Source organism: Nelusetta ayraudi, unplaced genomic scaffold, assembly GCF_046127955.1.
Source record: "Nelusetta ayraudi isolate G7.1 ecotype Tasmania unplaced genomic scaffold, CSIRO-AGI_Nayr_v1 ptg000072l, whole genome shotgun sequence".
Classification (NCBI taxonomy): domain Eukaryota; kingdom Metazoa; phylum Chordata; class Actinopteri; order Tetraodontiformes; family Monacanthidae; genus Nelusetta; species Nelusetta ayraudi.
This window is the reverse complement of record NW_027466122.1, coordinates 1,029,528-1,042,387: the sequence shown is the minus strand read 5'-3', so window position 1 is coordinate 1,042,387 and position 12,860 is coordinate 1,029,528. Positions and strand designations below refer to the sequence as shown.

Below are 12,860 nucleotides of genomic sequence, written 5' to 3'. Positions count from 1 at the left end.
TTAAAACAGAGTGAAACGTGTTAAACATTGTAAAGAGGGACAGAGCAGAGTCACTCACTCAGCAAGGATGGGGGAGAAGTTGCATATTTGCATACTGACAATACTGATGTTACGTAACCACACTGGATAGCAGCCAGTTAATGGAGGTGGCGGTGGTCACGGTGGTCATGGTGGTGCTGAACCAGTTGACTCCCTGTCCGGCACAAGACATCTCCTTGTTGTTGGATTAAAGTCTTGTTTTTTTTTGGCCAACTAGCATCAGGATGCAGATGCAGGAGACAAGATCTGTCAAAAACCCCTGTGATTATTCATAAACTTTGTTTGCTGCGGCAGGAAGCATCACGTGCAGGTGTTGGAAACATCAGGCTGAGCTGCACACGTTCAAAGTCTTCAGAGTGAAAATGGAAAATGTTTTTTTTTTTTTTCTCGGTTTGTGTGTAGGTGACTGTTTTCGGAACGCCAGGCTGTTGCTTCACAGCGGCAGTTGCAGGCGACGGCCACTAGAGGGCAGCAGAGGCCGTTCAGCAGAGAGATGTGCCCGAGGTGACGCGGGAGGAGTTGTTCCCGTCAGAGGTTCAGCATCGTCCTCCGCCATTGTCACGTCACACACTGGTGGGAGAGATATTGCGAGCAATAGTGACATCACACAACAAAGGATAAAGACACTGATGAATGTTACAGAACCTTTAACATAAGTTTCATCAGCGCTCGGTTGAAAATATCTACAGTCAAAATAGAAAACTGTACGATTGGGGCATTTTTTTTTTTTTTTTGTAATTAGTTTGATGTTGCTGATCTTTAAGATAAGTTCCCTCCTTCCTGTTATTTTTGAAACTGCAGCTCAAAAAAACAAACAAACAAATGAGCAACAACAAAAATTTGAAGATCAAACTTACAATGATTAAACCCAAAAACTCTTCAAATATCTCTAGACTCAATATTTCAAATCTGTTTGTCTAATGCCAATGTAAAATAACATCTACACGAGTTAAACATTCTTTTCCATCGACCACATTTACAGGAACAAGAGAAAAAACTTTATCTGTGATGAAAAAAACAATCATTCATTTTTTTGTCGCCACTAAAAAAATAGCCTTGAGAAATGATTCCACAGTGTGAGTTTAGACACACACACACACACACACACACACACACACACACACACACACACACACACACAAACACACGCATGCTGAAGAGGTTCTAAGCAGACAGAGCTTCTCATGAGAAAGCTGATGTTTACCCTCCGGAAGCTATAAAGCCAGCTCTGTCAGTGACTTTCACTTGCTGCTCAGCCCACACACACACACACACACACACACACACACACACACACACACACACACACACACACACACAGGGTGGGAGCAGGATAAAACGCTGTGTCTGCCATCTGTGTGTGCACTTCCTCTCCACACAGGAAGTGCTGTGAAGGTCAGTGGGAGGGCAAAAGACAGACAGACAGACGGACAGACAGACAGACAGACAGACAGACAGACAGACAGACTGAAACCTGATAACGTTCTGTACGTCGTTCAGAAGTTCATCCATTTACAGATTGTCAAGGAGGTGACAAATACATTCACTCAAATCAGATCTGTAAAAAAACCTGCAGTTTTTCCATTTTACCGGTAATATTGAATATTTAATTAGTACTGCTGCTGCTCTTTGTAACAGTATCAGAAGAGTGCAAAACTATCAGGTTTTTGTAATTTGCCCAAAAGACTTGGAAACAACTCCCAGTAATCAGGACATTTTGTGTGTTAATCTCATCATGGACATCCATCAATCTCTGTTCCAAATTCCCTCTTACGTAAGTGAGAAACAGGAAAAAATAAACTGTGTGTGTGTGTGTGTGTGTGCGCGTGTGCGTGTGCGTGTTTCCATCTCCCATTATGGAGTCCAATTTGATTATTTTCCCTAAAAAAGTGTGTCCTGTGTGTTTATACACTCACTGATGGTGAATAATGGCTGACCCCCCCCCCCCGACTACCCCCATCACCTCCACCACCTCCACCACCCCCGACCCCCCCGGCCCCCCCAGCCCTCCAGCCCCCCCGGCCAGCAGACGCCGGCTCCCGGCTCTTCTCTCCATCACGTCAAGCTAACCGGGTCCCGATGGGCGGAGTCCAAGAGTGAAGTGGTCTGAGTAATTATTACATAAGCTCTTTGTCTTCATGCTTCCTTGGTCCGAACAATCCCCGAGTACACAAATCTGGGCTGGGGAGGCCAGATTTATATTTGTGGATGAATTCCCACACAGAAAAAGAAGAAGAAAAAAAGACAGAGTCGGGGACAATCGACTTTCTAAATACGTGATGTAAGACGTCCATTGTGGTCTGATTCTGGTTCGGGCTTCGTCTCACATCAGGTCGACTGACTCATTAAACGTCTGGCAGCGTAGAGAAGAGATGAAACAAACCACTAAGACTGTAGGAGTCCTGGTGGTCTTTCCATTTCCACAGAAAACTTTATTCCCGATAAACTCTATGAAGTTTGAGGAAGTCTCCATCTGGACCAGTGGGAGTCTGTTGCTTGTTGATTGGAAATGTGACGTCGTGGTTTTCAAGGTCGACCAGGCCTCAACTGACTGACAACCAAAAAAAAAATTTGCTGTGAAAGAATCAAATCTATTAATGAACAAAAAACATACGATGCACTGGGATAGGTGGCGCTGTGCCTCTTTTCAGTTCTCAGCGTTGTGCCGGTAATGTTGCCAAGTTACCATGCAGATGCACACAGGTTAGCATGCAGCTAGCCAGCAAATAGCCAGTGAACTGCATCAGGTGTCAGTGGTAAAACTCACCAAATCCTCCTCTTTGTCGTGTGCACACCCACAGAGTCCAAGAGGGCGGCCCATTCATTTCAATGTAGTCAGAAGTTTTTGACTTCTGCAGTAATGGACCCATATAGCATGCACAGTATTGTCACTTCCCATCATGCCTCTGTAACTCACATGATCAATTTGGCCAATTAGAGCGATCCTGGAGAACCTCGCTTACAGACACGCAGCCAATCAGAACGAGCTGAGACAAAGCAGCACATACGACGTTGTGATGTCACATTGGGAATAAACTCTTCTCTGCTGATTTTCTGGCCTTTATCAATTTTTTAAAATGACTAAAATACCAGAACTGAAAAGTCTACAATTGGGCCCATGGGATCTTTTTGCTGCAGTACCTCGAGTGGCCACTGGGGAAAAAAAAAATCGGTTCTTATAATACATCCATGCTTTTTCCTTGCTTACAGTCATTGACTTGGACTTCCGGGTCAGAGGTCATCAGGGTGGAGGAGGAGCTGGGAAAATGAGTTTGACTGAATCAGGTGTATTTCAGTCAGATTTCTTTACTCACCTCCCGGCAGCGGCAGCTACAATGTGTTTTGTGCGATTTGTTCTTTCACTCCACAAAAACACTACAAACAAAGTTTGTGTGTTTTTATATTGGATTGACACATCGTCCCAGATTGAAACCGGCAGCTTTGATTGGCCGGTTCCATTTCCAGCAGAATTGTTTTGAAGGCCTCTGGCGGCTGACACAGTTTCGCAGGGTGAGCACGGAATTGAAAGGAAGAAGGCGGAAGGTTTATAGAAAAGTCATTGTCGTGCGTGGCGATCAAAACAGGAGTCCAGTCTGATCCTAACATGGGAAACTGCTTGTTTGTTTACAGTGAGCTGCTGCGTCTCCGAGGTCGCTCCCAGCAGGAGCGGCTCAGCGAGCTGGGATTGGATCCCAGCATAAACAAACTGTCTCTCTTCTGGACAATCGTCCAGGGACGTGCTCAAGTCCCTGAGGGGGATGGAGGAGGGTTGGGGGGGTGTGTGTGGGGGGTTGAGGCTCCTCGGCGGGGTGAGGGAGGGGTGATGGGGGTCAGGCTGGACGTCGGCTGCAGCTGGCTGCAACTAAATAGTCATATAAAAAATGTTTTTATAAATTTGTGTTATTTGCACTTGTGCACAGGAAGTGCACGCTGTGTTCGGAAACAATGACATATTAGTTGTTTGTTTGTTTTGCACAAAATATCCACGATGCTTTGCAGCCGAAAACATTAAAAACTAAGATAAAAGATGAAATAAATTTAAACAAAATAAAATAAAGTTATGATGCATTTCAGATAAAAATAATGTAATAAAATAATGAATTCTATTCTATTATATTCTGTTATTTTATATTCTATGATATTCTATTGTATTATATTATCCCGCAACCCTGAGTTCAGGAAAAAGCTTGTATTGAAAATAGATGGATTATATTATATTTCATTATATTCTATTTCATTCTATTCTATTCTATGCACTATATGAAGTGGAAACTTTTTTTTTTTTTTTTTTTAATTGAATAAGCAGCAAGTGCAAACAAAAAAGAAGCAATAATAGAGCATCACTTCATTGTGTTTTGTGGAACTGCAAGACGTCAGCAGAATTTTGGCCCAAGATGAATTATTCTGCAGCAGACGCTGATGAAAGCCTCACCTTGAGAAACATTTAAACAGGAGGAAGTCGGTCGCCAGAGTTTCTGGTGCCTCGCATTTTTTTCTTTTTTTTTTTTCTTTTTTTACCTCGGCCGTGTTTTCTGGATTTTCCCACCTGAAGGAAACAGGAGGCTGTGAGTCAGCTGCAACAAAGAGGCAGCGGGCGTCAGATTGGACCTTAACTAGGTTTTTCCTTGTTCCTGTCGTTCTGCACAGGAAGGCAGCCAACTCATGCAGAATTAAAGGTTTTGTGGGACAAGAGATCACGGCAGGATCTGAACCAGTTCACCCTCTGATGACGAGCTCCCTGAATTCCCATCATTGCCTGATCCCAGAGTCCGACTGGTCTTGGCTGGAAATGATGCCAATGTGTCATCTCTTATTGTTTCTTCTCATCTGCAGGAGATCTTCAATTGTTTTGACGTCATCCCTTTGTTATTTTACATCCTTTTATTCCTTCATTTTAAACCCTTAAAATGTTTTTTTCTCTATATGTATATTTTATGCAGTGGCGGACGGTCTGTCTGGGCCAGCAAGGTCTTTTCTGCTGCCCTAAACATACTTAGAAAAGTACATTTTCCTGCAGTTATGTGAAGAAAGTTATTCCCCCCTGAGTTGCTTCTATTGCCACCACGACGAACCCGTAATGTCAGAAGAATATAAAGATTTAGGAGCTGAAGTCTGCAACTTATAATGGAAATAAAGTGGCACATTGGCGCAGCAGCTTGTCCATACGTCCTATACACACATCAGGTTCATTAACGGACCATAGCGACCATGCTGTTGGTACATGCAACCGGTAGCGGGGCTAAGAGCTAACACACGCAACACTTGAACATGTGCATCACCGGAACTACGGTGTCTGACGAGGCCCATAAGTAATGGCAGGCTCACCTACAATATAAATGTGATTCTCTATTGATTCTCGAACCTTAGTGCCATATTGAGGATATTATGAGGCGTATTCATTTTGAGTGGACTAAATACAATGTCGCTGACAGCCTCGGTGGGAAAAAATACACGCCCCACCACTGATTTTATGTAGATATGTTCTATAGTTATTAGGTGAAGAGAGCTGATTAGTTGATTATATTTATTTAAAAAAAACAGTTAAACACATGACGGGTGTAAATAAATCAGATGGAGCCAAGGAGGGAGGGTATCAGTATGCTTTAATAATAGATAAAAGATATCAGTGCAGAGACACAAACTTATCGGGTTAAATTCCCCATTAAAGTAATAACAATGACAATATAGGATAATAATAATAATAATAATAATAATAAAGATCAATATGAAATTTTAGCATATTACAAAAAAAAACCCAAAACAAATAAATCTGCATAAGCCAAGATAACTTTCCTGTCGGACGTGGACGACGAGGGAACACAGAAGGCTGAACACAGATCCCAGCAGCAGGAGAAGAAGCCGCCGCTTGCTACGGGAGACGCAAGACAAAGTGCTGACGTCATCTTTGAAAACAAAGAAGGAAAAAAACAAACAAACAAGCCCTTCAAGCAGCACAGTCGCTCCAACACTACGGGGGTCTCTATAGCTAAGCCCCGCCCCTTTTAGCTTAGCATCTGAACGAGCCACCGGCCGGCCGATTTGGAGTTGACTTCCATTAGTCTGAATTACGCTATGGTCATTTTTAATGGCCAGTGTTGCAGATGCTAAGCTAACGTGGCGACGTGGGCCAGTGGGATTCCCCTTCAGCCGGGTTTATTTATTTATATTTTTTAATCCACTTCCATCCAGCCAACAATTTTCACATACGTAACCACAACAATTTAGTCCAAATCTCATCGATCGTGCAGGGAAGCGTTTTGGTTTTCGTAGCGCTAAAACCTCTCTGCCTGCAGTCATAACCTGCTGGAACTGAAGGCTTCGGTATTTACAGCCTCCAATTTCAACTTAATTTGATGCTGTTTTTTGTTTGATGTGTCCTGTTGACGTTGCCAGTTATTTGTTTTTTTTTAAAAATCTTTTGCTGATAGGTTCCAACAAGTCCGACTTGAACGAGCTTGAAGAATTTAATGGAAAAGTGATGAGAGGAGCGGACTAGCGGAGAGACGACGATGCGTCAGTGGGCCGGCTGAGCAGGACCGCCTCCCCCCATGGCTCCGCCCACAAACACACTCCCGTGTGAAAGTAGATTAGTTCACACTGAATATAACTGAGTGGAATTTTAACTCCTTTTCTCAGACCTTGTCAAAATACTGATTGGCAGCGTCACATTTTCATTCTTGTCACGATATTGATATATGAACGCTTGTTTCAACAGAACATGAATCCTGTGACCTTCACTTTAGCGTCACTTAACTCCCTAAAAAAAAACAAAAGCTCCAAAACGTCTTGAGAATGCCAGACTTTTGGACGCTGTCCCCTCGAACCTTGAACTGTCCAATCGAACCTCTTCCTCCACTGAAAAATCTTCCTCTTCCCTCGACAAACTGACTGTCCGGTCGCTTGACGAGCGAAGGGAACCCCGATTCCTTTAATCTCCCTTCCTTTCCGCCAGGAATGTTTCACCCCTAACCACCAGGGGAGCTACAGAGGCTTGGAGGGGATCCTAGCTGAACCTAAGAGGAGGCTACAACTCCAGACCGGTCTGTTCTAGAACCTGACTGGATATCTGCGGAGGAGGCTACGAGGGAGCTGCTAACTGCTAACGGCCGAGGAGCTATTAGGAAATGTTCCCACTTGGACCGTGCTGTTCCCATTTATTTTTTTTGGATGATTGCCGCAAATTCTGTAACGTCAAAATGCCAAAAAAGGGAATTTTCTTGCAAAGAAAAAAAAAAGAAAAATGTTTCACTTGCAGACGAGTTGGTTCCATAATAGCTCCCGCCGCTAAAGTTCATCATCTACAGGGAACACACTGTGCACTTGAAGGTCTCCGACAGAGGAAAAAGTCGTGTTAAGGCACAATTTTGTTTCAAAGCGGGTTTCAGCACCGGACCACAGACAGAAAACAACAGCGGACGCTTGTGTTAGTGGATCTGACAGATGTGATTTATATATATATATATTTAATAAAATAAAATAAAAAAAGGTTCCTAACACGCTCGGTGAGTGAGTGACGCGGCGACGGAAACAATCGTTTCATAAAAATGCTACATATCTGACGAGTGAACCTTAGAAAACTGACAACAATTTCTAATCTGATTTTTTTTTTTAACCTTGATTTTCTGTATTGAAGCTCACACGCACACACACTACTGGGCCTATGTGGATGCACTCAGCATATATTCAAGATGAAACTCTGGGGAATGAAAGCAGGAGGAGGCAGGGAGGGGAGGGAGGTGGGGGGGGGGGGGGGGTGATATCGGGGGGTTGGCTGGCAGGGATCTGAGCCATCGGCATCTAAAAAAAAAGGACAAAGTACCAAGACACAAAATACACTGAAAAAAAAAAAGGAACACAATCTCTCAACACAAGAAGTCCTGTCTCTTTAAATATGTAACGTATATGCATACAGGGCTTAATTAATACTCCAAAGTGGTCACCACAACAACAAGAAACACCTATACAGGAGGGGAGGGGGGGGGGCTACTGACAAACTACTGTCAAAGAGCTTCACTAAAGTCATCTTTGTGTTTTTCTTTTAGAATCAGAATTAAAACTGGCCTCGTCCTGAACAGGAAGTGCGGCGTTGATGCTCCGCTTTCAAGTTACTTCAAAGGCTGCGCCGCAACTTTTGCTATTTACATGCACATATATTGAGTGTTGGGCGATATGAGTTGCTGCTGCTGGTGCTGCTGCTGAAACTACCGGCACCGGGCAGTGTGGTGTGCAAAGACGTCACGCTACCAGCTCGGCTTTGTCATGTTGCAGCCTCACAAACAACCACAGCAGACGACACACAAGAATCCAGAACTGGTATCTTCAACCTAAATTTTTTTTCAAGCTAATCTTGTCCACAGAAACCCTCCCAAATATGTATATATGTTTTTTTTTTCATGGCTGATTACCATATTGCGGCGTTAGTACAGTACATTGTGTAACCGGCTCATGTTTACTGGAAAACATCCTGCGGTTAGTTTGAAGGAGGACACTTGGGACTTTGGATGCTTTCACTGAACCCTGAACTTCTGCATTCCATCTTTTTTTTTTAATTCACCAGGCGAGGCGAGGCGAGGCGAGGCGCCCTCTGGGTTCTGTTCATGCTTATAGCAGCTGTGAAAATGTGCTAAAAATACAGTTAATATTCTTTTCTGAAGATCTATAAGTCTTGTACAACTCTGCTAAGTATTCTGGGGTGTTTTTACTAAAGTAAAATAAATGGAGATTTTCTGAATAACCAGCGTTAATGGGACTAATTCGTCATATCAGCACAAAGTCAGTGTTTGGTAAAGGGGCGGGGCCTTAATGAGGCTTGAAAGGCGATTGGACAGATCTCCTGTCTGTCAACTCTATAAACTAGAACCATCCAGTCTCGTTGATTCTAAACTGAGACTTCCAATTGATGGTTTCTGGCAATGTGTTACACCTAAACCCCGCCCACCGCTAGTGTCTCCCTCTCCCCAACACACCCTGATTGGTCCGGGCGAATTCTGATCAGCTGGGAGCCAATCAAGTGGCAGCCTCTGAGGGACTGGCCTCCGATGGTCTTTGCACATCACTGTTTCTGCCTGTGTGTCTAAACTGAAACACACAATCACCTCAACTCAAGGCAACAAGTCAAACAATCACCTGGCGAACTATGGCTAGCTTAGCCGCTAAGTTTTAGCATCGCACACACGAAATAAAAAAAAAAACTGAAGAAACAAACCCTGTAGTCACGTCAACAAATGAACAAACAAACAAACAAACAAACAAACAAACAAACAAAAAAAGGAGAGGAGAAAAGACAAAAAAATAGTATTGGACTTACAGTAGAGTACATGTGGTGACATATACGTTTATTAGTGTGTCGGGACGAGACACAGGAATAAAGGATTCTGATTGGTGGAGGTGAAACATAGATGAGAGGAAGGCGACGAAAGCAGTGTCGATATGTTAAAGTGTCCCATTGATTTTGGATTAGATAATGTGGGAGGAGCTGATAAAAGGAACAAGAAGAAACAACAACAAGAACAACAACAAGAACAACAACAAAAAATAAAAGTCTCAGTTCGATAAAAACAGGAACAAAAAAAACCTACAACAATATAATGCCTGCGTCAAGAAGGATCGGCGACGTTTCTGACCAAAAAAAACCTAAACTCACTAGTTTCTGATCGGAAAACAGAGCGTAAGGCTACGCAGCTCCAAGACGGTGTGTGTGTGTGTGTGTGTGTGTGTGTGTGAATACGTGGCAAACACAGTTGTGTATCACATCCAGATTCTTTCCAGGAGAACTTAAAAGTTGTTTTCACTCTGAGCTCGCGCTATCTGATCCGGGTGCCGTATCGCGTCCGGCATCAAAAATGCGACGTTCTCCGTCAGATGAAGGCAACATTCAGGGGAAAACAAACAAACAAACAAACAAACAGAACAAACAAACAAACAAAAAAAAAAAACACCTATTTTTTTTTTTTTTTTTAAAGAAATTCAATTCTTTTTCCAATCCTTCCCCTGTTTTCTTGGCATCTTTTGTTTTTACTTGAGACATGGAAGCTTAGCACCTTCGGCTCGTCAACGTGCGTGTGTGTGTGTGTGTGTGTGTGTATGTGTGTGTGGCGCCGCTCAAAAGGCTTCGGCATCGGCTTTGATTCAGACACAAATTACGAAACCCAGAGTGCCGTGTGAAAACGAAGCGGTCTGGATCTGATTTGTGGGTCAGACGCACGAAAAAAGAGAAGAGTGAAAGAACACAGTGTCTCTGAAAGTGGTAGGTAGTATAATAAAATCTTCTCCTCTGAGCTCAGTTTGCCAATAGAGAGAAAAGTGGAGGCGGGGCTTGAGCTGCATAGCGTTCATATCAGGTCGGACACCAGGCTGTCCACACCTACAGGGGGTGGAGCCTGGAGGCCAGCGCCACCTCGCTAAGCCTTAGCAGGGAGAACCTCGCCCCCAGGGTGTGCATGGCTATACACGTTTTAGGCACAGCTGGGCCTTTAAGGGCCCACTTAAGGTTGTGAGTTTGAATCCCAGCGCCGCTAACAGCCCCGTTTGCAACCAGCCATGAATCCCAGTGTCGAGACTTTTGGATGCAGACCGACTCCGGCTGCACCGCTTTGCTACTCTGTTATCCAATATTGACCTTTTATTATTTCTTTCTTTTTTTCTGTTTAACTTTGCCCAGCCAGTAGCCTGAGCGTCAGCACAACGCTGCGAGGCGACGCTGCATCCGAGCTCAGGGGACGATGGGGGGAGGGGGCGGGGCTTAAAAGTGGCTTGACCCTGATATCAGAACTTGTTTAGGCACGGAGGACAGGAAACAGCGTGTGGCGCTCCAGCCAAAATGAGCTAAAGAAGACAGGATGTGGCTATGAATAGCATTCCCTATTGCTAGCTTAGCATCAGGGCTCCGCTAGAGGCCCAGAGTTACGACGGTAATAGGCTTTTTTTTTGTGTCCCGGTGCCGGGACTTAGTCCGGATTAACTGCTGAAGGGCCTTTAAGTGGCCTGGTCCAGGGCCCGGAGCAGGTCGCCGCCCTGGAGCAGGTGCAGGTTTCCCTGCAGCGGCACGTTGACCTCGCAATCGTAGCGGGTCAGCTCGGGCAGGCAGGAGGGCTCGAAGGAAGGGCCCAGCAGGCAGCTGGCGATGCCTACACACACGGGGGGGGGGGAGGGGTTACAAGACAGGATTTTATTTTTGGAAATATGTACAAAATAATCAAAAGACAATCAGATGCAATTCGGTTGTACAGACGGTGGTTTCCACTCACCCTCAGTCTTGTTAGACGACGACAGGTTATACTGCGGGTAGCTGCAGCTGCCACCCCTGGTACTTCCTGTGTACTGCGACTTCCTGTGTTGCTGCACAGAGCTGAGATATGACAACACGCCGCCTGGCATCATCCTCCCCATGGCGGCATCTAGGAGGTGGAGGACAGGAGAAGGTTGAGGTCAGGCTCTCCTTCTTGGAGGAGGAGGAGGAGGAAGATCACCAGCAGTGGGCGCCGAGCTCCCACCTGCCAGAGATCCCGAGCTGAGCGAGCGGTCGAGCGGAGCGCCTCCGTCATCCCGCATCTTCTTCCACAGCAGGTCTGCGGGGCCGCCGTCCTCCTGCAACACAGTCAGTGTGAGCGTCACTGGTTCAGTGAAGTACAGTGAAGGCGAACGTGATGAAGACGAAAGTGAAGGTGATGAAGGTGGAACCGACCACGGCCATCTGGTTGAAGGAGCGCTTGATCCTGTTGGCCAGGGCGGCTCGGACGGGAGTCACGTCTCCGTAGGACGACTGGAGGAAGTTGTCCATGGACCTGCACACCAAGAAATAAAACATTCATTCATTCGTCTTCTATACCCGCTTATTCCTATTCAGGGTCACGGGGGTCTGCTGGAGCCTCTCCCAGCTGTCTTAGGGCGAAGGCAGGGTGACACCCTGGACAAGTGGCCAGTTCATCGCAGGGCAGAAATAAAACAGCTTATTATAAATAAATGCCAATTGTATTTTTGTTTAATTATTCTGAAGGCCCCATCTGTATCTGCTGCTAACGTGCTAACGTGCTAGTTCTAGCGGTCTCCAGTGACGTCACCTCTGTTTCTGCAGGACGTGCTGCAGGTTCTGCTGGCAGGACAGCCGCTCCTCCGCCGCCTCCATCACAAAGCCCTTCCTGGCCCCTTGCACCGGATGTTGGTAGGTTAAAAGGGGATCCGGGGGCCACTGCAGATTCTGCCGGCCGCCCATTGAGGACAGCGGGGTGCTGGCCGGATTCTGCACGTGGGCCATCATGCAGGAGCCTCCGCGACGGTCCACGGCGCCCTGAGGAGCTGAGCCCCTCTTGTCCTTGGGGGCCCAGGAGGCAGGGGGGCGGTGCTGGTAGGGGCCCGGGGCCTGCGAGGGGGAGGAGAGCGGCTGGAAGAGGCTGGCGATGTTGCTGAAGCTCTGGTGGCTCTGGGCCAGGCTGCCCGCGGCGCCCAGGGAGCTGACGGGCAGCGTCTCCAGGGCCTCCGGCTCTGGGATGATGGGGTTGAGCTGGAAGTCCTCGCCGTCCATGGGAATGTAGGGGGCCAAGGTCTCCAGGTCCAGATCGCTCAGATCCATCTGGGGGGAGAGGGGTTGAATAGCACAAAACCAACGTCAAAATAAATACATAAATACATAAAAATGCTGACACTCATGGGAACACCCTAATTAAATAATTCAAACACCAAAGAGGGCAACTGAAGCAACCGTTGAAAGCAAAGAATAAGTCATAAAAAGTGACTTGCTTGATTTATGGGATCTCTCTAAGATCTTCCTTTTTTACGATGCAGTTCTAATTGGCCGAGGCACTAAAAGAATGAAAGACTAATCT

At 45.7% G+C, this 12,860-nt stretch overlaps 1 protein-coding gene across 2 annotated transcripts in view; it reads right to left on the bottom strand.

Annotated features, from left to right (window-relative positions):
- Positions 1 to 5,625: 5,625 nt before the first annotated feature.
- The window catches only part of epas1b (endothelial PAS domain protein 1b), a 35,489-nt gene continuing 28,254 nt past the window's right edge, over positions 5,626 to 12,860 (bottom strand). For both annotated transcript variants that reach the window (XM_076043020.1, XM_076043021.1), the window contains 5 exons: positions 12,099 to 12,607; positions 11,723 to 11,822; positions 11,532 to 11,625; positions 11,286 to 11,435; positions 5,626 to 11,165 (listed from right to left, as the gene is read on the bottom strand). In XM_076043020.1, coding sequence (XP_075899135.1) covers positions 11,014 to 11,165; positions 11,286 to 11,435; positions 11,532 to 11,625; positions 11,723 to 11,822; positions 12,099 to 12,607 — 1,005 coding nt within the window. In that variant the 3' untranslated portion in view covers positions 5,626 to 11,013. The remainder of the gene's footprint in view (positions 11,166 to 11,285; positions 11,436 to 11,531; positions 11,626 to 11,722; positions 11,823 to 12,098; positions 12,608 to 12,860) is intronic.